The 25,414-nt window shown below is 37.4% G+C and overlaps 1 protein-coding gene across 1 annotated transcript in view; it reads left to right on the forward strand.

The window, feature by feature from the left end:
* Positions 1-1,233: 1,233 nt before the first annotated feature.
* The window catches only part of LOC147731720 (uncharacterized), a 29,744-nt gene continuing 5,563 nt past the window's right edge, over positions 1,234-25,414 (forward strand). Inside the window, exons 1-2 of the mRNA XM_086954243.1 lie at positions 1,234-3,709; positions 7,543-9,868. Coding sequence (XP_086810369.1) covers positions 7,612-9,868 — 2,257 coding nt within the window. The 5' untranslated portion in view covers positions 1,234-3,709; positions 7,543-7,611. The remainder of the gene's footprint in view (positions 3,710-7,542; positions 9,869-25,414) is intronic.

Here is a 25,414-nt window from a genome sequence, read left to right on the forward strand (position 1 = left end):
CTTATGACAAAAGTATGGCACACCTGAAGTCATCTTGATTGGAATAAAGTGTTAACACTTAAAACATTTATTTTGCAAAGGACCAAAATGAGGGGGGTTGATTTTGCCATAGAAATTATGATTAGAGCTGAAGAAAGAAAAATTAGGGCACATTTTGAGTGACTTCTCAAATCCTCTTATATTTCATTAAAAAAAATCTGATATGCAGTCTCCCAAGATGGCCACCAGAGACAAAAGAGCCCAAATGTAGCCCAAATATCAGCCAGATGTAGCCCAACTATAGCCCAATGACAGAATGTCCCAGAGTGTTCTAAAGAACAACTAGAACGCTAACAGTCTTACTTATGACAAAAGTATTGCACAACTGAAGTCATCTTGATTGGAATAAAGTGGTAACACTTAATACATTTAATTTGAAAAGGAACAAAATGAGGGGTTTCATTTTGCCATAGAAGTTTTATTACCTACTGGCGGTCGCCAGTAGGTATATATAGTTAGGATTTTTTCCCTATGGGATTTCTGAAAATTCTATGCCTAATAACTTTTGCGTTTGTGGATGGAATTGGCTGAAATTTTCAGGAAAATGGCACATTTTGTTTCTGAGCAGCCCTTGAAAATTTGGGGGAGTTTTGTGGAGGGGGGGGCGAGAAAAAAGGGGGGTCCCAAAACGCCTTTTTCCCATGTTTATTTCCATAGGGCGGTTGGACTCACTTTTAGCCCGAACGGCTGAATGGATTTTCACGAAACTTGGCAAAATTGTAGGGACTGTTAGCCTGATGTGCCTTTGCTAGGTCTCAATATATGTGCTTCAGTGGATTTTGAGAAATTAACGTTTAAATCAAGATATATATCTGTAACAGCGCTCCGGGCAGCTATCCGGTTAGCGAACCTTTCGCGTAACGGAACTTTGCGATGAGAAGCTGATTGGCCCTCCGGTGTCTGTCAACATTCTAAACAGTCCGGAGCGGCCGCCATCTTGTCTCTCGGTAGGATCGAGAGACAAGAGGAGGCCAAAACAAAGGGGGAAATTACCATAAGGGGGCATAGTAGATCCTCGTTGACCCCCTAGGTTTTATGTGGAGGTTTTAAAAGGGCCTAGGAGGGTCGAAAAAAAAAGATTTTTTTTTGCGTGGTAAGCGCCAAGTTCGCGAACCGGATAGCTTTCTGGGCAGCGAACTTTATGGATAAAAGAATGAAAGACTTTTCTAATACTGTATGTTAATTGTTTGTTGTTTTTCTTGTTTTTTTTTGTTTTCTTTTTTTTAAAGTGTTTTTTTTATTTTGATTCTTTTTCATAATTTATTAAACTTTCTAACATTTCAGTGTCTGAAATGTCATTATTTTCTTGAAATATTGTTTGCAATCTGTGAGGTTGCAAAATGTCCTCATTTGCAAGGAGGACATCTACTGCTTGGACACATTGCAGCAGTTCATTATCCAAGCTTTCATCCATAAATTCCATGTCAATTGGTTCAATTAATTCCTGGCTGCTCTCTTGCAGGTCCATCTCAAAAGAAACTTGCTGCTCGCCTTCCATTTTGCCTGAAATTTGGATTAAAAAAATATATATTAGTAGAGATAGGGCACTGTTGGGATTAATTTTAGATAGGCAGTTTTTATCAGTGAATTTATCTTTTGGCAGTGTATAGTATGAGAGTGGAAATAGGACTATAAAAAAGTGTATGTGATTTAACCAAGACAAGCCTTACTCCATTGATAACTATAACAGAGAAGTCTATCTAAATACATTACTACTACAGAGGGATAGTGTATATCTAGCAGAAAAAGTCTACTATATTAAGTCATAGTGCACAATATATTAAATTATAACTTACCTTCACAAAGAAGTTGAAGTTTTTTGAAGCTATTGAAATAGGAGGTACAACAAGAAGTAGTAGTCAAAATGGCTGTGTTTCCTTCTCTCCCTTTATATATATACAGGTATATAACCAATTAAATGTCAGGTAATAAAAGTAGAAAATGAAAGTAACATTTTCATTGGTTGTCAATTCCAACAATTCAGATGTGTTTTGTGAAGTAATTTACCTCACGGTACTTGGAGAGGTCTACAGGCTAAATGGCTAAATGGAATTTCAATGAAATTTGTGAGAATGGAAGGGATTGTTATGTAGTATGAGCTAATCTATATTTGGTGAGAGTGTCTCTAGTCGTTTTTCTGTAAATTACTTTCCCGCCTTTTTTTAGGACCGCTTTCCGGGAAGCTGCCCGGTTAGCGAACCTTAAGCGTCACGGGAGTCCACCATTTTGTGTTTCGGTCGCATTAAGATACAAGATGGAGGGCAAATAATGTTTAGAATGGGTAGAAGGGGTCATGGTAGACTTATCTTGACCCCCTAGGTTTTCTGAGCGTGGCTGAGGAGGCTTATATGTGCGGAAAAAAAAACTTTTTTTTAAAAAATTCCGCGAGGTTAGCTTTCGGTTAGCGAACCGGGTAGCGCTCCGGGGAGCGAATTTTGTGGAAAATTAGTGAAAAAAGTTAGAGAAAAATAATAATTGTGAGTGATCAGATGTAGGGTAGCTCTGAGAAGAGCTTTTGGGTTTATGGTACATTTAGGTACTTATAAGTAGGTACCAATGCACAGTCTTAAATTCAGAATGAAAATTCTGTTGCCCTCATCTGAGAAGTGAACTCCATCTCCTCTGTAGATATCTTGCATGTAGTAACGCAAGTTATTGTTGTACAGAGAGCCCATTCCATGGTCTCTCATGTAAGCTGAAACAGATTTGTTTACATGCTTCCTCGCTTTCTCAATTTGTGGACAAAATTGGTTGGACCACCTCCATTTCTGTCTTTGGCATATATTGGAATATACCAAGGCAGTTTGAGGAAAAAGTGCCATTAATTGCTCAAAGGTGTCCTTTAAAAGCATTTCCAGACCTACCCCTGTCAAAGTGCCCAAATCATTACCTCCACAGTGCACTATTAACAGGTCAGGTTTAGGCAAATGCATAAAGGTTTTCACCAATGGTATCAATTGGTGACATTTTAATCCTCTTTGGCCCAACCACTTAATTTCCACATCTTGTAAATTGAGGTTACGTAAATTTCTGCTTTCAGCATACCTTTGAGCCCAGTGGATGTAACTATGTCCAACAATCCAGACCTTAAACATGGTGGGAGAAGGTTGTTCTGCAGTCAGATGAAGTGTGGTAATGAAAGGGCAGTTGAAACAGTAGGAGTTTCTAAAGAAAAAAAACTGTGGATTTACAATGCTAATGATTCATTAGCAGTGATTGGTGCATTTCCATTTCTGAAAACAGAAAGTTAGGGTGCATGGATGTGTTCTTTGAAAGATGTAATTTGAATGGTCAAGGAAGAAACATTTAATGAAAGATTGCACTGGATACGCAGGTGCACTGAGAGTTCAGAGTTCAATTGAAACATTGTTGTGTGAATTTGCAAACATGAGAGGTCTTCCAGGAGGTGGTTGCTATGGAAACAAGGCAGACAGGGCAGAGGGGGGAAGGGTTTTGATTTGAAAAAAGTGAGGGAAGAGGTATGATTGGCTAATATGAGAGATATGTGAAAAGAATATCTGTATTTCTGTGCTTTCAATAGCTGCAGCCTTTGGAGTGCATCCTTTTTCTTCTGCTGAAGACAATTTGGTGTATTTCTCAGACTGTTTTCAAAACTCAAAAAAATATTTGCTAAGGTGAGAAAAGATTTATTTAATTTAGATAGAGAATAGTATGATTTAAGGAGAAAATGATGAAGAAAGCTGTGTTTTTAAAATGTGGTTTTGTCTCTAGTGATATACAAATAGAATTTGTTTCTTTGAGAAATTGTAATTGCATATTTGGTGTAACATTCTGGCATGCAGTAACACAAGATATTGTGATATATGGAGCCCATTTTATGGTCTGTTATGTAAGCTGAAACAGAGATGTTGCTTTTAAAAACGATTTAAGAAATCAATTTCATTTCTGGATATGTACTGCTAGAGCTTCATAGGTTGTTTTGAGCCATATTTATAAGGTATTTGAGTGTCTAAGATGTTATGTTTTCCTTTTAAAATGTAAAGTGTTCCTCATGGGGCAAGTGTCTTGTAAATACGCTCCCACTTGTGCTTGGCAAATTTAGATTTTGATTATGGGAGTTACCTAGCCATGTTAATAGTGTCCCAAAAATGGTGCTAGTGAATTGCAGAAAACATTTTCATGTGTCTCAAGGACATTTTTAGTCATTTCTTCATGAATGCAGGTATATAATTGATTTATATGCTGTGTTTAAAAACGAATTTTGAAATCAATTACATTTCAGGATATGTTCTGTTAGAGCTTCATAGGTTGTTTGGGGTCATATTTAGAAGGCATTTTAGTGTCTTTGATGTTATTTTTCCCTTTTTAAATGGAAAGCGTTCCTCATGGGGCCCTGAGCAGTTCTTAGCCATGTTATTTAATAGGAAGTGGATAACATGGCTAAGAGCATTTGCTGGAAAGTGCATGAATATTGCTGACTTTTCTGCGATGTTATTTTTCCCTTTTTAAATGGAAAGTGTTCCTCTTGGGGCAAGTGTCTTGTAAATACGCTCCCACTTGCGCTTGGCAAATTTAGATTTTGATTATGGGAGTTACGTAGCCATGTTAATAGTGTCCCAAAAATGGTGCTAGGGCATTCCAGAAAACACTTTCATGTGTCTCAAGGACATTTTTAGTCATTTCTCCATGAATGCAGGTATACAATTGATTTATATGCTGTGTTTAAAAACGAATTTTGAAATCAATTACATTTCAGGATATGTTCTGTTAGAGCTTCATAGGTTGTTTGGGGTCATATTTAGAAGGCATTTTAGTGTCTTTGATGTTATTTTTCCCTTTTTAAATGGAAAGCGTTCCTCATGGGGCCCTGAGCAGTTCTTAGCCATGTTATGTAATAGGAAGTGGATAACATGGCTAAGAGCATTTGCTGGAAAGTGCATGAATATTGCTGACTTTTCTGCGATGTTATTTTTCCCTTTTTAAATGGAAAGTGTTCCTCTTGGGGCAAGTGTCTTGTAAATACGGTCCCACTTGCGCTTGGCAAATTTAGATTTTGATTATGGGAGTTACGTAGCCATGTTAATAGTGTCCCAAAAATGGTGCTAGGGCATTCCAGAAAACACTTTCATGTGTCTCAAGGACATTTTTAGTCATTTCTCCATGAATGCAGGTATACAATTGATTTATATGCTGTGTTTAAAAACGAATTTTGAAATCAATTACATTTCAGGATATGTACTGTTAGAGCTTCTTAGGTTGTTTGGGGTCATATTTAGAAGGCATTTTAGTGTCTTTGATGTTATTTTTCCCTTTTTAAATGGAAAGCGTTCCTCATGGGGCCCTGAGCAGTTCTTAGCCATGTTATTTAATAGGAAGTGGATAACATGGCTAAGAGCATGTGCTGGAAAATGCATGAATATCGCTGACTTTTCTGCGATATTCATGCATTGCGGCCGTTTTTTTTCACATTTGCAAGCACTTCTTAGCCATGTTATCGAATGGGAGGTGGATAACATGGCTAAGAGCATTTGCTTCAAAGGTTGTTTGGGGTTATACACCATTTTTGGGAAATTAGTAACATGCCTATCTAACTCCCATAATCAAAATCTAAATTTGCCAACCGCAGGTGGGAGCATATTTACAATAAATTTGCACTAGGAAGAATGTAAAATAGCATACTAGATACTCAAATGCCTTATAAATATGACCCAAAACATCTTATGAAGCACTAGTAGTGCATATTTCCAGAAATGTATTGGTTTTCATTTAATGATTTACTTCATTGGTAGGCCTTCACATGTTTTTTTATTTTGATATTTTTCAGTGAAAATCTTATCTGCAACCATGTGTTGGCCTCACCTCAAATAAACAAAACAGGTGATGGACTGAATGTGGATCAATGACACACATTTACCCCAGTCTAAAGATCAGGGCCTAAACAAATCTTTAGATAGGCTACATCTTATCGTCATCCTGAATTAATGATTTAAAATATTAGGGAGTGATTTATGAGTGTTGTATGCCTTTTTTGTACCATTGAGTGTCATTTTTGTGATGCAGTGCTGGTGGAAAACATTTGCTATGTTAAATAATTAGTACGGCATTAAGTTTTAGATGACTGTTATTTATTTACTGTTTGGTAATAGTGGTTAATAACATTTTATATTATATTTTTCCACAGATTCAACTGCAGATTCTTTCATAGTTTTGAAAATGCCTTCCAAAAGTCGCATACGAAAGGCTAGAAAACGTCAAAGACAGCAGGATGATGTTTTATTGCAGCAGTCCTCTTCCCCAAATACTTGTCAAAACACCAAGAAAGGTCCGGGTAAGAGCACGAAATCATTCTTAAGAAATATTTGTAGTAAAAAAAGTTTTGCTCAAAAAAATGTTTCAGTTCACAAAAAGAAAAGTAATTTAAATGGAAAGGAGAGACCCATCACAAATGTTACTGGTAGAGGAAGAGATAACTCTGTGCATGATAGTAGAAGGAAACAACAGTTTAGGGACATTCGAAATCGAATGTTCCGTAATAGGATATTAGTTAATTTATTGAAAAGTATTAAAAAGAAAGGCCAACAGAAAGCGGCATTTTATAAGAAGAAGAAAAATGTAGAGAAAATTATTGATCATGCTTTTGAAATTAAGCGAAAGTTGTTTATTTTGGTAATCAATAGAATTAGGAAACTAAGCAAGGTAATTTCTGATTTCAAAACAAAAAGTAGATGGAAGAGAGTAGTAAATCGTACTAACTTTTGTGAAGTTTTTTCCGGAGAATGGATGCATAGTTCAAGTTCTGAGGCATTTTTTAATGAGGAGACTTATTTTCAGGATAATGATTTGGTGCATGCAGTTGACATCAGTGGTCGAGCTTATGAAGTGAAGGATGGTTGTCCAGTTGAAAAAGAACAACTTGTGACAACAGAGACAGAAGAGGCGCTAAGTGATGAGGTTTTAGGAAGACGTCCTAAGGGTCCTGTGTACATTTGGAAGTGTAGTTCTATTTGCAGTGTGCGACAGGTTTCCATCAATTTGCTTTGTGATTTTATACGGACATTTAATAAGAAAAGTTTGAAGCAGAAAATGAAGTTGTTGCAGGATTTAGATCCTTGCAGAGTGAGACAAATGACAGGTTTGCGTGGTCATTCACTGGCTTGTCTTTCCAGGAGAGTATGCCAGAGTGTTTTTCATCATTTCAGGATGCTAGCAGTGCATCATAATAAAGTGAGAAAATTAGTGAGAATGTTGTATTATGCTAAGAGTCCAGCAATTATGCTTAAACAATTATGTGCTGCTCTTTTGCATGGTTCTGAAATAGATGTGAAGAATATTTGTGAAGAAATTGAGTTTTGTTACTTTGGTAGTAAAGATGAGAATGTTCAAATTGACCCTGAAGTAGAGGGTAATGTGGAAGATAATGTACAGGTTTCCAGTACAGATAATTTTCAGAAGGAAATTGCCACGTTTCAGATGAAATCAAGTGAGAGGCCTAATTTCACTTGTGTATGTTGTCGACGCACTTATTATAAGAATCAGACTAAGGTAGTGGATTTATATGCAAAAAGTGAAAGGGAAAATAATAGTGAATGGAAGGATTTTGCCACATACTTGATGGTAGAAAATTATTTTGATTTGGGATCGGATCAACGTGTGTGTACTTATTGTTGTAATAAATTAAACCAAAACCAGATGCCTGCTAGGGCAGTTCATAATAATCTGGAATTGGTTGAGATTCCTTCTGAATTGAAGGATTTAAATACTTATGAATCTATTTTGATTCAAAGTATCCATCCCTTTCAGGCTATTGTAAGAATGGAGCCGAAGACAGGGAAGTTGCCTCCAGCAGATTTACAGAGAGGATTAAAGGGAAGAGTTGTTTATTTGCCTCTAGATTTGAAGAAAAACATTAACACAATTGGAATAGAAAAAGTGGAAGAGGAACCTCTGGTTATCTTGGTTAATGGGGTTCCGACAAAGAATAAGAAAATATGGCAAGATTTAGTGGATGTTAGGAAAGTCAAAAAGGCAACAGTGTATTTGAAGAAAAATAATAAGTACTATAAGAATGTGTATGTTGCAGAAGAGGAAGTAAGTGATGAAGAGGATAGCGATTTGTGTGCTGGCCAAATTGAGAAAGTAGAGGCCTCTAAAAGTGAAGAAATATATGAACATTATAGTGTTCATCCTTTGCATTCCAAGGAAGTCATGGGGAATGCTATTGAGTTGTTTCAAATGAAACAAGCCAAAGGGAGTCCCATTAGTGTTTGGGAGGAAAGTTTGGAAGCTCGGTGTTTCCCACAGCTATTTCCCACAGGTCAAGGAGGAAGATATGATGAGCGACCTCATCAAATTCCTGCCTCTGAATACCGGACTTTACGATTGTATGCAGCAGATCCTAGGTTTCGGCAATGCATTCCCTATTTGTTTCATCTCCTGTTTGAAAGCGATCTGTCTGGACTGTCATATGCAGTGAACCACATCTTAAAAAGTGGTATACAGATGCGAAACATCTCGGCAAGTGACTTTATGCATAAAGTCAATGTCCAAGACAGTATTTTGGACTGTCACTTAATTAATCTCATGGCGTGTCAGCGTGGTACTAATGAGTACTGGTACCGTCGTCATGGTGATTTAAAATGTATGCTGAGGAACTTAGGAACTCCAACATGGTTCCTCACTCTGAGCTGTGCCGAGTATGGCTGGGAAGACTTACTTGAATTTCTACGAGAGGCAAATGGAAATATTGAAAACATTGAATTCAAGACACCTGGAGAACTGTGTTCTTTGGATCCAGTGAATGTATGCAGGTACTTCAATCATAGATTTGAAGCTATGATGTCTTTCATCACAAATAAAAAGAATCCACCTCTTGGAGAGGTGTTGGATTTCTTCTGGAGAAAGGAGTACCAAGCAAGAGGTGCCCCTCATATACATATGTTGTTGTGGATCAAGGATGCACCTAAATTTGGAACAGATCCGGATGACTTAGTGATGAATTTCATCGAACAGTATTCTACGTGTGCTGTTCCAAACGCAACGGAGAAGAAAAGTCTAAGAGAACAAGTTCTACGTTTCCAAAGCCATCGTTGTGGAAAGTACTGTCGTCGTAAATTCAGAAACAAGGACAAGTTCTACACCAAATGTCGTTTCAACTTTCCACGACCGGTGATTTCTAAAGGAAGAGTGAACAGTTTGATGTCTTCGCTGCGACATAATGTGACGAGGAAATCACCCAAGAATACATACAATTTGAAAAGAAACGAAGAGTCCAAGTACATCAATGACTACAACCCAGTGATTTTGTCCATGTGGAATGCTAACATGGATATACAGTTTGTGGCTGACAACTGTATGGCTGTGGCTCGGTATGTGACATCTTACATCACCAAAAAAGAAAAGACCGAACTGAAGGATATGTGGGAGGACATTTCTCATGAAAAGAGCCTCAGCAAGAAGTTGTACAGTTTCAGTCTGAAGATGTTGTCGCATCGAGAAATCGGAGCTTACGAATGTTCTGACCGGTTGTCTTCAGCAAGTCTCTATGCCAAATCCAGGAGTCTCGTTTGGGCGAGTCTTGGTCTTGCTGCAACGCGAAATCGAGTTCTAAAACCTGTCCGGGAAATTGAGTATTTGGCAGAAAAGGAACCAAACAGTACCGACATTTTGAAGACCAACATGTTGGATACATATTATCCAAATCGAAGCAGTCACCTTGAGAATGTTTGTCTATATGAGGTTCTCCAAAATTATATATTCAAGAGGAACATCAAAGAAGATATTGAGAAAGGAGTGTATGCTGTAATTGGAAGTGAGGGATGCCTGGTCAAGCAAAGAAAATGCCAATTAGTAAACCATCGAAAATTGAGTGGTGAATCTCCAGAAAAAAAGGAGTTTTTTTATTTAGCACTTTTGCAACTTTTCAAGCCTTGGCGTGCAGAAGAGGAACTGCTTGGAGATTTCCTCTGTTACGAAGACTCTTTCAATGCAGCCAAGGAGTCCATAGAATGTCCTGCTTTTTCTAAATATCAAGAAATGCTAACTTTGGAAATTGAGCAGGAAGCAACGATTGCAGCTGAGATTGCCAGAGACAGTTCTCAGGACAGTCAGAGTTCTGTTTCATTGAGTCAAGATCCACTTGGAGGACCTATTATCGAAAATGAAGCTGCCACTGCTATGAATGAAGTGGAAAGAGCCATGGCACATGCTCAGGAGGATTCAGTTAACTTAGAAGACTTGGAAAAACAACTCAACGTTGAGCAGAGGAAAATATATGATGAAGTTACCACGGAAATTGAGCACGGATTAAGTCATGAGAAGAACAAGTGCTCATGTACATCGTTGAAGCCTGTCCGACTGTACGTGAGTGGAGAAGCGGGAACTGGAAAAAGTTTCCTCATTAAAGCAATCTCTTGTTATTTGCAGAAAAGGACTGAGTCATCGCTGTCTTGTGTTGTCACCGCTCCTACTGGACTGGCAGCACATAACATTAAAGGTATTACTTTGCATCGTCTACTGATGCTGCCGGTGGAGCATGACAACAAATTACAATACAACAAGTTATCTGGAGATGCTTGCTGTGAAGTTTCCAGAGTCTTGAGGAAAATGAAACTACTTATCATTGACGAAGTAAGCATGGTTTCCAATGTCATGCTTGCCTTTGTGCATTTGAGAATGCAAGAAGTACTTAAAACTGAATATGATGTGTTATTTGGTGGGAAACACATCATTGTTTTCGGAGATCTTCTGCAGCTGACACCAGTAAAAGGTCAACCTGTGTTCAAAATACTCACGCATGAAGATACCAGGAAGTGCCTAGGGAGCATTGGCAACGTCAATATATGGTTAAACTTCAATTATGCAGAACTGCATCAAAATATGCGTCAGGCAAAGGATGAAGATTACAAGAATATTCTACAAGATATTAGAATTGGAAAAGTGACCGAGCATGGGAAAGAAGCTTTAAATGCACGATTACTGTCAAATTTATATCCCAAACAAGAAATTGTGCCTGAGAATATTTTTCAGAAAATTACTGAGAAGAAATCCGGGATATGTCTCATGCCAACTCTTGCAGAATGTGCCATCTTCAACAACAAAATGTTGAATTTAGAAAAGCAAGAGATTGTGAAACTTGAAGCTATCGACAAATTAGAGCATATGGGATCAACAATTATTTTGTCAGACAATTTGAAATCAAAATTGGATTCATTAGAGAAGACTATATCTAAAACAGCGGGTTTTGAAAAGACTTTGAATGTGTGTTTAAATTGCCGAATTATTTTGAGAAGGAATTTACATGTAGAAAGAGGTCTGGTAAATGGATCAATGGGTAATGTTGTTGATTTTGAGAAATACAGAAATAGAGATGGAATAGAATTTTTAAGAATTAAATTTGATGGCATTGAGGAAGTACAGCAAATTGGTCGTTGTTCTGCTAGGTTTTTGCTTGTTAAAGATTTATATGTTCGCCGTAAGCAGTTTCCTGTTTGCTTGGCATATGCGGTGACAATCCATAAATCGCAAGGTTTAAGTGTAGACTGTGCATTGGTGAATATTGGCAGTTCTGTGTTCAAGGAGGGTATGGCATATGTGGCATTGTCACGAGTTAGAACTTTATCGGGATTGTACTTGATTGACTGTGATGTCACAAACATTTGTGCGGATCTAGATTGTGTTAAGGAATATAATAGGTTAAGAAGAGAGTATGCACCACATTTGCCTCAATATCCTTTGTTTGAGAAACGTGTGGTAGGCCGCAAACGTAGAAATAGCAGTAATAGTAGGGAGGTTGTTGCAAAAAGACTAAAAGTCAATGAACCGAAAATTGTTAGCAGAAAGAAAGTGGATTCTGTTGAAGATGTTGTCGGTTTTCAATTTGAAAACAGTTCTGGTGTCAACTGCTATGCAAATGTAGTGGTTAATGTTCTCTTTTCACTAGAGAGTTTAAAAGAACAGATTCTGTTGAATTCTGAACAAATTTTATGCTGTTTTTTGAATTCTGTTTTCGAGAAATGTAGCACTGATCGAACAAAAGTAGAAAGTGTGTCTGAAGTTCGTTATCTGGTAGATGAATGTTCAGGTCAAACAGACTTCTCTGAAAATAATCAGCAAGATTGTCAGGAGTTTTTAATGTATATGCTTGATATATTGCAAGTTGAGGGTGTAGATGTAGATCACCTGTTTGGGCTTTCTTATCAATGGCAGCATGACTGCGAGAACTGTATGGTATCAAGTACTACTAGTGTAGACTCAGAAAGATTTATATATTTAACTTTGCCAGACAGTAAATCAGTCTCCTTTAATAAGCTAGTAAATGCAGCGGATCACAACATGGAGTGTAGCCAATGTAAATGTGATATGATGTCAACATTATTTATACGTAGATATGGCCAGTATGTCATTTTAATGATCCAACGTTGTAGGCCTGATGGATCAAAATTGTCAACTTTAATAAAACATTTTGTGGCTTCTCAGCTGTCAATATCAGGGAGGACTTTTGTTACTGTAGCAATTATCTATCACGATGGTCCATCAACAACATCAGGACATTATACAGCTTACTTAAAGTCTGGAAATGGCTGGTCATTCTGTAATGATTCCGTTGTAACGTTCAAAAAAAATTGCCATTTGACCTTAAAAATTCTTACCTGGTGTTTTTAAAACCAAAATTTTAAGTAGAGGGAATGTAAGTCTGCAATGCTGTCTAGATTAAAAATCCAACTATATAAACTTAATGCAAGTAAGTCTGCTTCATAGTAAGCAGTATCAGTGTCATAGGAAAAGGAAAACATGAGTGACAAAGAAGAGTAAGTTATTAGTAGTCCAGGATTGTGAAAATAATCTCAAATATTTTATTTTTGAAAGTTGCGAAAATAGAAAATGTCGGGATTTGATTGGAAGAATAACAAGACTTGCGAATCGCGGCAACATGATTTGGCCTAGTGGAAACATGTGATATAATGAGAGAAGTCTTTTTTTCTATGTAACATATTTTACGTATCGATGGAGGTTTTCTTTCAGAAAGTGGCGGGCTGAAAATATTTGTAGCACAACAGAGTGGATGCTGTTCATAGGAGATCGTTCGACGTCATTGAAAGTAAGTTAATTTTAAGGAGTTTTGAAATCAGATTTCGAAGGTTGTATGAGTTTTTTAAACACAGTCATTTTGATTGTGTTTTTTTTTCCCCGCTGTTGCATGATGAATACCTTCAAGTCACTGATTTAAGTGAAATTTGATACATTCTGAGAACAGCAAAAAGAAACCATTTAACATGTATAATTAATGTTATGCTTTTTGTCCTTATGATATACATTTAGAATTGTGAGGTACATATGGGTAAGCTGAGTTCTGTAAATATCAATTTTAATGCTTTCAGTGCTGTACTTCTGGGTAGTGTTTTTTTTAAAAAAAGAAAAGAGGCCTCACCTCAAAGAAAGCTCTTGAAAGCACACATCTTATTTGCATCCTAAATCAAGCATTTACAATGTTAGACACAATTTTATGATGGCTTTACATCTTTTTTGCGCTGCTATTGCATCACTATTGTGAGACATTAGCAGTGCAAGAAAAAAATCATGTTCCAAAATAGGGCTCAGTTCATCAACATCAAGATACAGTTTCTTTAGAATATATATCTTTAGGATTGTGTAGGGGACGTAGAGAAGCAGAGACTTCTGTAAATGTCAAAGTTGTTGAAAAACTGTTTGTTTTTGAACCTTTTCCCTTGTCTTTTCTAATTTTTAAATACATGTTTTAATATTTTTGGAAATGTTTGTTCTTTTTTTTACAGATTGAAAGTATGAAAAAATATTTAAAAAAAGGTAACAAGAATTATAAGGTAAATGCTTTCTACTCTTTTTACCCGCAATGCACTGCTGATGATGTTATTGACAGTATCTCTCATTTACTCTCTATAGCTGTCTTTCTTTTTACATTATTCTCTGTTTACTTCCCTTATACTAACTCTTCTTTTTTTTAAAAAAATATTTTTTTAGTTCGCTTAAAGTTCGCGAACCGGTCAGCGAACTTGAAGCGAACCAAAAGAAATAGAGCTTGCCAGAGTGATAAACATTCTAGCAATTTTGATTGAAAGGGGAGGTAGTTCTGAAAATAACTGTTTTTTTTGTTTTTGTTGTTTTATTTATTTATTTATTTTTTTTTAACATTTTTTGATTTTTTTGTATTTTTAGAACTGTTTTATGTTTTTTTTGTGTTTTTTTATGGAGGGGAGACAACAAAAAACAGGCATTGAAAACGGCTCAACTGGAGCAAAAAAAAAAAATTATTTCTTGGGTGCATTAGGGCATTTATGATTTTCGTACGCCATGTTCATCAGGTTGACGCTCATGTTGCCATATGACAACATAGCACCACAGTATATACAACTTAACTTCATATGCTGGAAGTTGGGTTGAATGTTTGGCACAGTTTCTTGTGCCTCTCTTCCCGTCAATGACATTGTGGAGGTCGATCTGGCCACAGGAGTTGACGTGGGATTGTCTTGAAGATCCCTTAACTCAGCCCTGCTGTAGTTTAAGGGGTGCCACCTGCTCATGTGTCGGTGCATCGTATAGTTTCCCATACTGTATTTCTTATCTGTGCCTCTCGACAATCTGTAATCACAGATGAGGCAGGTGGCATACTTAGCATTAACCTTCTTTGATCCAGGAGGGATGGAGAAAAACTGCCAGATGAAATTGGTTTTTCGTTTTGAAACCCGGGGCAACTCTTCGACAAATTGTTGTTCCTCTCTGTCCTCTTCTTCTTCTTCCTCCTCTTCCTCCTCTCTGTTAGTGATGAATTGACTAGGTGGTCCTCTCTTCTTATGAGGAGGTGGAGGTGGTGGTGGGGTTCCACCAGCTGCAGCCAGTACAGAAGCCATTCTTCAGATCAAGCAAAATGGTCTTTCTCTCACCAAGATGAAAGTCAGAGTGAGGAAATAAGGAGGGGTTTACATGATTTGGGGAGAGCAAAAGTTCTGAACCAATGAAAAGTGTTATTTTTAGGTCACATGACCTAGTCATACATCATTTGGAAACCAAAAGTGAAATGAACCAATGAAAAGTTTGATAAACAAGTCACATGACCTGTTCCGCTTACGTTACGCGGCGCGCGCCGCGTCCCAGATCGCTTCCGGTTCGCGGTCCCGACCACTTCCGGGAGCGCTAACGCGGCGCGTCATTAGACGCATTACGCGATAACGTGATACGTCGCGCTTCCGCGACGCGTCACAGTTCCGCTAACGTAACGTTGACCGGTTCGCGGACTAGATCGCGGCATCGAGATGAGCTAACGGAAAGCTTCCCGGTTCGCGAACTAGAAGCGAAGAAAAAAAAAATTTTAAAAAAAATTATCAATAAACATCTAAATATATTTTGGGATTTAAAGAAGAATACATTTTACAGCTACAGATGTTAGCTTTTAAAAAACCAATGAAATTCACAGAAAAAACCATAGGTTATAGACCATATATAGTTAGAAATTTGCATTTAAAAAACCATTGAAATTCAATGAAAAAACCATAGGTTATAGACCATATATAGTTAGGGATTAGCATTTAAAAAACCTTATTTTATTTGCACAAAACCATTGAAATTCCATATATAGTTAGTTGCACTAACTATATATCGCGGACCCGCAATCCACTGCTAATGATGTCACATATTACATCATTCATGACATGGTCAGTGACATCACTGATGACATCACTGATGACATCTCAAATGACATCACTGATGACATCACTGATGACATCTCAAATGACATCACTGACTTCTCATTTGACATTACTGATTACATCACTGATGATATCATTTATGTGATAATACATCTTCAGACTCTAATATAACCTTAGATACACTCAGTGTAAACAGGCACTCACAGACTGTCACACATCCATGGAGTTACTCACACACCTAGTCAGTCATGCAAAGAATCAATCACACCTCCATTTCCTCAAATATACAGTTATACACACCTTACGTATTCAAACATATACTAACAAATATTTACTCTCTTATACAATCCTTGATACAAGTTCACAATGATTCATACAGCCACTCTCACATTCACTGGCTCTTATGTTCAGTTATTTATATATGTCAACTCTCACATGGACTGTGTTTTACATATGTACTTACTTTGACATGTAGAACTGAGATATCCATTCACTCACCAATATACTCATGCACACAGTCAACTGTCCATACAGCTGTTTCTACATGCACTTTTGAACCCATACACCTAGGGAATCAACTGCTGACACATCTATGCACAGTTATATACCTCCCAGCCACCCACACACATACTCAGTCTCCCATACAAATACTTAGGCAACCATTCAATAACCCATATAGTTACTGATATAGCTACTGATTTAAACATGCAGCAGTTTACAGAAGACCATAAATAATGATTGCCAAATTAAGACACTTTAATCACTAACCCATGCACTCAGTGAGACACATTTAATCATTCTCTCATACAGTCAGTCATGCACCTACTAAATCCTTCATCCAGACACTTATACATCCACTCATTCTTCAATATGTAAGACATATTTTAACTTTACAGAAACATACAGTCACTGGGTGTTGTCATCAGTGATGTCATCAGTGATGTCATTTGAGATGTCATCAGTGATGTCATCAGTGATGTCACTGACCATGTCATGAATGATGTAATATGTGACATCATTAGCAGTGGATTGCGGGTCCGCGATATATAGTTAGTGCAACTAACTATATATGGAATTTCAATGGTTTTGTGCAAATAAAATAAGGTTTTTTAAATGCTAATCCCTAACTATATATGGTCTATAACCTATGGTTTTTTCATTGAATATATATATATATATATTACCTACTGGCGGTCGCCAGTAGGTATATATAGTTAGGATTTTTTCCCTATGGGATTTCTGAAAATTCTATGTCTAATAACTTTGGCGTTTGTGGACGGAATCGGCTGAAAATTTCAGGAAAATGGCACATTTTGTTTCTGAGCAGCTCCTGGAAATTTGGGGGGGTTCGTCAAGGGGGGGCCGAGAAAAAAGGGGGGTCCCAAAACGCGTTTTTCTCATGTTAATTTCCATAGGGCGGTTGGACTCACTTTTAGCCCGAACGGCTGAATGGATTTCCACGAAACTTGGCAAAATTGTAGGGACTGTTAGCCCGATGTGCCTTTGCTAGGTCTCAATATATGTGCTTCAGTGGATTTTGAGAAATTACCGTTTAAATCAAGATATATATCTGTAACAGCGCTCCGGGCAGCGATCCGGTTCGCGTACTTTTCGCGTTTCGGAACTTTGCGCACGGAAAGCTGATTGGCTTTTCGGTGTCTGTCAACATTCTAAACAGTCCGGTGCGGCCGCCATCTTGTCTCTCGGTAGGATCGAGAGACAAGAGGAGGCCAAAACAAAGGGGGAAATTTCGATAAGGGGGCATAGTAGATCCTCCCTGACCCCCTAGGCTTTATGTGGAGGTTGTAAAAGGTCCCTGCAGGGCAAAAAAAAAAATATATATATATATATTTTTGCGTGGTGAGCGCCTAGTACGCGAACCGGGAAGCGTTCTGGGCAGCGTACTATAAGGATAAAAGAATGATAGACTTTTCTAATACTGTATGTTAATTATTTGTTGTTTTTGTTGGGTTTTTTTTGTTTTCTTTATTTTTAAATTTTTTTTTATTATGATTGTGTTTCATACTTTATTAAACTTTCTAACATTTCATTGTCAGAAATGTCAAAATTGAATATAGGGTGTAACTTTTTTTCATTTTGAAGCAGGTTGTCCACTGCTTCAACACATTGTAGAAGTTCGTGGTCTCTACTTTCATCCATAAAGTCATCAATTTTGTTTTGGCTGCTCTCCTTCAGTTCAATTGAAAATGTAACTTGTTGTTCGCCTTCCATTTTGCCTGAAATTTTGAATAAAAAAATATATATTAGTAGAGATTGGGTACTGTTGGGATTAATTTTAGATAGGCAGTTTTTATCAGTGAATTTTTCTTTTGGCAGTGTATAGTATCAGAGTGGAAATATGACTATAAAAAAGTGTATGTAATTTAACGAAGAGAAGCCTAATTCCATTCATAACTATAACAGAGAAGTCTATCTAAATCCATAACTACTACAGAGGGATAGTGTATATCTATCAGAAAAAGTCTACCATATCAAGTTATAGTGCACAATATACTTCAGTTTTAAAAATAACAACTTACCTTCAGAAACAAGTTGAAGTCTTAGGTAAGTATTGAAATGTGATGTACAACAAGAAGTAGTAGTCAAAATGGCTGTGTTTTCTTCTCTTCCTTTATATATATTCAGGTATATAACCAATCAAATATCAGGTAATAAAAGTAGAAAATGAAAGTAACATTTTCATTGGTTGTCAATTCCAACACTTCAGATGTGTTTTGTGAAGTAATTTACCTCAAGGTATTTAGAGAGGTCTACAGGCTTAATGGCTAAATGGAATTTCAATCAAATTTGTGAAAATGAAAGGGATTGTTATGTAGTATAAGCTAATCTATATTTGGTGAGAGTGTCTCCAGTCCTTTTTCTGTAAATTACTTTCCCACCTTTTTTTTGGACCGCTTCCCGGGAAGCGGTTTAGTCCGCGAACTAGAAGCGTAACGGGAGTCCACCATTTTGTGTTTCGGTCGAATTAAGATATAAAATGGAGGTTAAATAATGTTCAGAAAGGGTAGAAGGGGACACGGTACAAGTATTTTGACCCCCCAGGTTTTCTGAGGGTGGCTGAGGAGGACCATATGTGCGGAGAAAAAACATTTTTTAAATAATTTTGGGCGGTTAGCTTCCAGTTCGCGTACCGGGTAGCGCTCTTTGAGCGTAGTTTGTTGAAAATTACAGAAATAAGTTAGAGAAAAGTATTAATTGTGAGTGATCAGATGAAGGGTAGCTCTGAGAAGAGCTTTTGGGTTTATGGTACATTTAGGTACTTATAAGTAGGTACCAATGCACAGTCTTAAATTCAGAATGAAAATTCTGTTGCCCTCATCTGAGAAGTGAACTCCATCTCCTCTGTAGATATCTTGCATGTAGTAACGCAAGTTATTATTGTACAGGGAGCCCATTCCATGGTCTCTCATGAAAGCTGAAACAGATTTGTTTACATGCTTCCTCGCTTTCTCAATTTGTGGACCAAATTGGTTGGACCACCTCCATTTCTGTCTTTGGCATATATTGGAATATACCAACGCAGTTTGAGGAAAAAGTGCCATTAATTGCTCAAAGGTGTCCTTTAAAAGCATTTCCAGACCTACTCCTGTTAAAGTGCCCAAATCATTACCTCCACAATGCACTATTAACAGGTCAGGTTTTGGCAAATGCATAAAGGTTTTCACCAATGGTATCAATTGGTGACATTTTAATCCTCTTTGGCCCAACCATTTAATTTCCACATCTTGTAAATTGAGGTTGTGTAAATTTCTGTTGTCAGCATACCTTTGAGCCCAGTGGATGTAACTATGTCCAACAATCCAGACCTTAAACATGGTGGGAGAAGGTTGGGCTGCAGTCAGATGAAGTGTGGTAATGAAAGGGCAGTTGAAACAGTAGGAGTTTGTAAAGAAAAAAACTGTGGATTTCCAATGCTAATGATTAATTAGCAGTGATTGGTGCATTTCCATTTCTGAAAACAGAAAGTTAGGGTGCATGGATGTGTTCTTTGAAAGATGTAATTTGAATGGTCAAGGAAGAAACTTTTAATGAAAGATTGCACTGGATACGCAGGTGCACTGAGAGTTCAGAGTTCAATTGAAACATTGTTGTGTGAATTTGCAAACATGAGAGGTCTTCCAGGAGGTCGTTGCTATGGAAAAAAGGCAGAGAGGGCAGAGGGGGGAAGGGTTTTGATTTGAAAAAAGTGAGGGAAGAGTTATGATTGGCTAATATGAGAGATATGTGAAATGAATATCTGTATTTCTGTGCTTTCAATAGCTGCAGCCTCTGGAGTGCATCCTTTTTCTTCTGCTGAAGACAATTTGGTGTATTTCTGAGACTGTTTTCAAAACTCAAAAAGTATTTGCTAAGGTGAGAAAAGATTTATTTATTTTAGATAGAGAATAGTATGATTTAAGGAGAAAATGATGAAGAAAGCTGTGTTTTAAAACTGTGGCTTTGTCTGTAGTGATATAGAAATAGATTTTGTTACTTTGAGAAATTGTAATTGCATATTCGGTGTAGCATTCTGGTATGCAGTAACTCAAGTTATTGTTGTATATGAAGCCCATTCCATGGTCTCTTATGTAAGCTGAAACAGATATGTTGTTTTTAAAAACCATTTTTGAAATCAATTACATTTCTGGATATGTACTGCTAGAGCTTCATAGGTTGTTTTGGGTCATATTTATAAGGCATTTGAGTGTCTTTGATGTTATTTTTTCCTTTTTAAATGGAAAGCATTCCTCATGGGGCAAGTGTCTTGTAAATACGCTCCCACCTGCGCTTGGCAAATTTAGATTTTGATTATGGGAGTTACATAGCCATGTTGATAATGTCGAAAAAATGGTGCTAGGGCATTCCAGAAAACGCTTTCATGTGTCTCAAGGACATTTTCAGTCATTTCCTCTTGAATGCAGGTATACAATTGATTTATATGCTGTGTTTAAAATCGATTCTTTTCTATGATGTTATTTTTTCCTTTTTAAATGGAAAGCGTTCCTCATGGGGCCCTGAGCAGTTCTTAGTCATGTTATTTAATGGGAGGTGGATAACATGGCTAAGAGCATTTGCTGCATAATGCATGAATATTGTTGACTTTTCAGCGATATTCATGCATTGCGGACGTTTTTTTTCGCATTTGCGAGCAGTTCTTAGCTATGTTATCCAATGGGAGGTGGATAACATGGCTAAGAGCATTTGCTGGATAATGCATGAATATCGCTGACTTTTCAGCGTGATATTCATCCATTGCGGCCGTTTTTTATCGCATTTGCGATAAACCTTGCTAAGGAGAAAATGATGAAGAAAGCTGTGTTTTTAAACTGTGGCTTTGTCTGTAGTGATATAGAAATAGATTTTGTTACTTTGCGAAATTGTAATTGCATATTCGGTGTAGCATTCTGGCATGCAGTAACACAAGTGTGCTTGGCAAATTTAGATTTTGATTATGGGAGTTACATAGCCATGTTAATAATGTCCAAAAAATGGTGCTGAGGAGTTCTTAGCCATGTTATCCAATGGAAGGTGGATAACATGGTTAAGAGCATTTGCTGGATAATGCATGAATATCGCTGACTTTTCAGCGATATTCATGCATTGTGGCCGTTTTTTATCGCATTTGCGATAAACCTTGCTAATAGCAATGTTTATCTACGATAAAAATCGCAGATGTGCGGCGATAAATTTTGTCTCTAAACAAGTTATCGCTAGTTGTTGGTAATATGCCCCCGGGTTTTTGTTTGCAGGAATCGGGATGCGGGAGAGTAGCACTGAAATCAGTAGTCTGACGCCTGAATCGGGAGGGTTGGCATGTCTTGATTCTCTACAGCTAGGGCCATAAACTACGGGGCATATTATCAAGCCTGTGCACTAAAATTATCGTCGCTTTATCGGCCGAAAACGGCTGATAAAGCGGCGATAATGGGCTTCATAATATGCTCTGTGGAATTCCAATCGAAGCCCATGTTAGATGTGAAGACATCTAACATGGGCTTCGATTGGAATTCCACAGAGCATATTATGAAGCCCATTATCGCCGCTTTATCGGCCGTTTTCGGCCGATAAAGGGACGATAATTTTAGTGCACAGGCTTGATAATATTTCCCTACATTCGCAGGGCTAGGTGATAGGCTGGGACCAGCCTGGCATGTAAAATGGCTGCCGTGCACGACAAAATTGTGGCATTGTAAAAAAGGCAAGTTGGCGCAGACATTGTTTATCAATAAGGATTCATTTATAACAATGGGGCATATTATCAAGCCTGTGCGCTAAAATTATCGCCGCTTTATCGGCCGAAAACGGCCGATAAAGCGGCGATAATGGGCTTGATAATATGCTCTATGGATTTCCAATCGAAGCACATGCTAGATGTGAAGACATCTAAAATGGGCTTCGATTGGAATTCCACAGAGCATATTATCAAGCCCATTATCGCCGCTTTATCGGCCGTTTTCGGCCGATAAAGCGGCGATAATTTTAGCGCACAGGCTTGATAATATGCCCCAAAATATTTTATCGCACTGAGAAATTGGTGGTCAACACTTCCTGATTTCCTTCGAATCGAACGTTAACAGACGTCACGCAGCAAAAAAAAAAAAAAAGCTCACGCACAGCCGCTGGAACACATGTATCAACATATATGAGACTCCTCAGCCACCCTCAGAAAATATAAGGGATTAGGATACGTCTCCCGCACCTCCTTATACCTAGTAATTTAATTAAAACGAAGCACAAAATGGCGTATTCCCGTGCAGTTTGCGGCCCAGTTCGGTGTTTGGGAAGCGCTTCTACCGTGAAAAATATATTTTTTTTATTTTCCCCAGGGGACCCTTTAAAAATCCCAACAACATTCCTAGGGGGTCAACAGGGGTATACCTTGCCCCCTTTCATTAAATTCCCCCTTCGTTTTTCACCTCTTCTTCTCTCTCGATCCTACCGAGAGATAAGATGGCGGCCGCTCCGGACTGTTCAGAATGTTGACAGACACCGGGGACCCAATCAGCTTCGCATTGCAAAGTTCCGTTTCGCAGGTGGAAGCGTATTTACAAGAAACTTGCACCATGAAGAACGCTTTCCATTTAAAAAAGAAAAATAACATCATACACACTCATATGCCTTATAAATATGACCAAAAACAACCTAAGAAGCTTTAGCAGTACATATCCAGAAATGTAATTGATTTCAAATAATGACTTACTTCATTGGTAGGCCTTCACATGTATTATTTCCTTTGTTTTCTTAAGTGAAAATCTTATCTGCAACCATGTGTTGGCCTTACCTCAAATAAACAAAACAGGCGATGGACTGAATGAGGATCAATGATACACTTTCACCCCAGTCAAAAGATCTGGGCCTAAATAAACCTGTAGATAGGCCACACCTTATCGTTATTCTGAATTAATCATTTAAAATATTAGGGAGAGATTTATGACTGTTGTATGCCTGTTTTGTAGCACTGTGTGTCATTTTTGTGATGCAGTGCTGGTGCAAAAGATTTTCTATGTTAAATAATAAGTAGGGCATTAGGTTTTTGATGACTGTTATTCATTTACTGTTTGGTAATAGTGGTTATTAACATTTTTTATTATATTTTTCAACAGATTCAACTGCAGATTCTTTCATAGTTTGGAAAATGCCTACAAAAAATAGAATTAGAAAGGCTAGAAAACGTCAAAGACAGCACGGTGATGTTTTATTGCAGCAGTCCTCTTCCCTAAATACTTATCAAAACACCAAGAAAGCTCCGGGTAAGAGCACAAAATCTTTCTTAAAAAATATTTGTAGTAAAAAAAAGTATTTATCGCCAAAATGTTTCAGTTCAGAAAAAGAAGAGTAATTTAAATGCAAAGGAAAGACCCATGAAAAATGTTACTGGTAGAGGAAGAGATAACTCTGTGCATGATAGTAGAAGGAAAGAACAGTTTAGGGAGATTCGAAAACGAATGTTCCGTAATAGGATAATAGTTAATTTAATAAAAAATATTAAGAAATGCAAACAGAAAGCGGCATTTTATAAGAAGAAGAAAAATGTAGAGAAAATTATTGATCATGCTTTTGAAATTAAGCGAAAGTTGTTTATTTTGGTAATCAATAGAATTAGGAAACTAAGCAAGGTAATTTCTGATTTCAAAATAAACAGTAGATGGAAGAGAGTAGTAAATCGTAGCAACTTTTGTGAAGTTTTTTCCGGAGAATGGATGCATAGTTCAAGTTCTGAGGCATTTTTTAATGAGGAGAGTTATTTTCAGGATAATGATTTGGTGCATGCAGTTGACACCAGTGGTCGAGCTTATGAAGTGAAGGATGGTTGTGCAGTTGAAAAAGAAAAACTTGTGACAACAGAGACAGAAGAGGCGCTAAGTGATGAGGTTTTAGGAAGACGTCCTAAGGGTCCTGTGTACATTTGGAAGTGTAGTTCTATTTGCAGTGTGCGACAGGTTTCCATCAATTTGCTTTGTGATTTTATACGGACATTTAATAAGAAAAGTTTGAAGCAGAAAATGAAGTTGTTGCAAGATTTAGATCCTTGCAGAGTGAGACAAATGACAGGTTTGCGTGGTCATTCACTGGCTTGTCTTTCCAGGAGAGTATGCCAGAGTGTTTTTCATCATTTCAGGATGCTAGCAGTGCATCATAATAAAGTGAGAAAATTAGTGAGAATGTTGTATTATGCAAAGAGTCCAGCAATTATGCTTAAACAATTATGTGCTGCTCTTTTGCATGGTTCTGAAATAGATGTGAAGAATATTTGTGAAGAAATTGAGTTTTGTTACTTTAGTAGTAAAGATGAGAATGTTCAAATTGACCCTGAAGTAGAGAGTAATGTTGAAGATAATGTACAGGTTTACAGTACAGATAATTTTCAGAAAGAAATTGCCACGTTTCAGATGAAATCAAGTGAGAGGCCTAATTTCACTTGTGTATGTTGTCGACGCACTTACTATAAGAATCAGACTAAGGTAGTGGATTTATATGCAAAAAGTGAAAGGGAAAATAATAGTGAATGGAAGGATTTTGCCACATACTTGATGGTAGAAAATTATTTTGATTTGGGATCGGATCAACGTGTGTGTACTTATTGTTGTAATAAATTAAACCAAAACCAGATGCCTGCTAGGGCAGTTCATAATAATCTGGAATTGGTTGAGATTCCTTCTGAATTGAAGGATTTAAATACTTATGAATCTATTTTGATTCAAAGTATCCATCCCTTTCAGGCTATTGTAAGAATGGAGCCAAAGACAGGGAAGTTGCCTCCAGCAGATTTACAGAGAGGATTAAAGGGAAGAGTTGTTTATTTGCCTCTAGATTTGAATAAAAACATTAACACAATTGGAGTAGAAGAAGTGGAAGAGGAACCTCTGGTTATCTTGGTTAATGGGGTTCCGACAAAGAATAAGAAAATATGGCAAGATTTAGTGGATGTTAGGAAAGTGAAAAAGGCAACAGTGTATTTGAAGAAAAATAATAAGTATTATAAGAATGTGTATGTTGCAGAAGAGGAAGTAAGTGATGAAGAGGATAGCGATTTGTGTGCTGGCCAAATTGAGAAAGTAGAGGCCTCTAAAAGTGAAGAAATATATGAACATTATAGTGTTCATCCTTTGCATTCCAAGGAAGTCATGGGGAATGCTATTGAGTTGTTTCAAATGAAACAAGCCAAAGGGAGTCCCATTAGTGTTTGGGAGGAAAGTTTGGAAGCTCGGTGTTTCCCACAGCTATTTCCCACAGGT

Source organism: Lissotriton vulgaris, chromosome 2_1 (genome assembly GCF_964263255.1).
Source record: "Lissotriton vulgaris chromosome 2_1, aLisVul1.2, whole genome shotgun sequence".
Taxonomy (NCBI): domain Eukaryota; kingdom Metazoa; phylum Chordata; class Amphibia; order Caudata; family Salamandridae; genus Lissotriton; species Lissotriton vulgaris.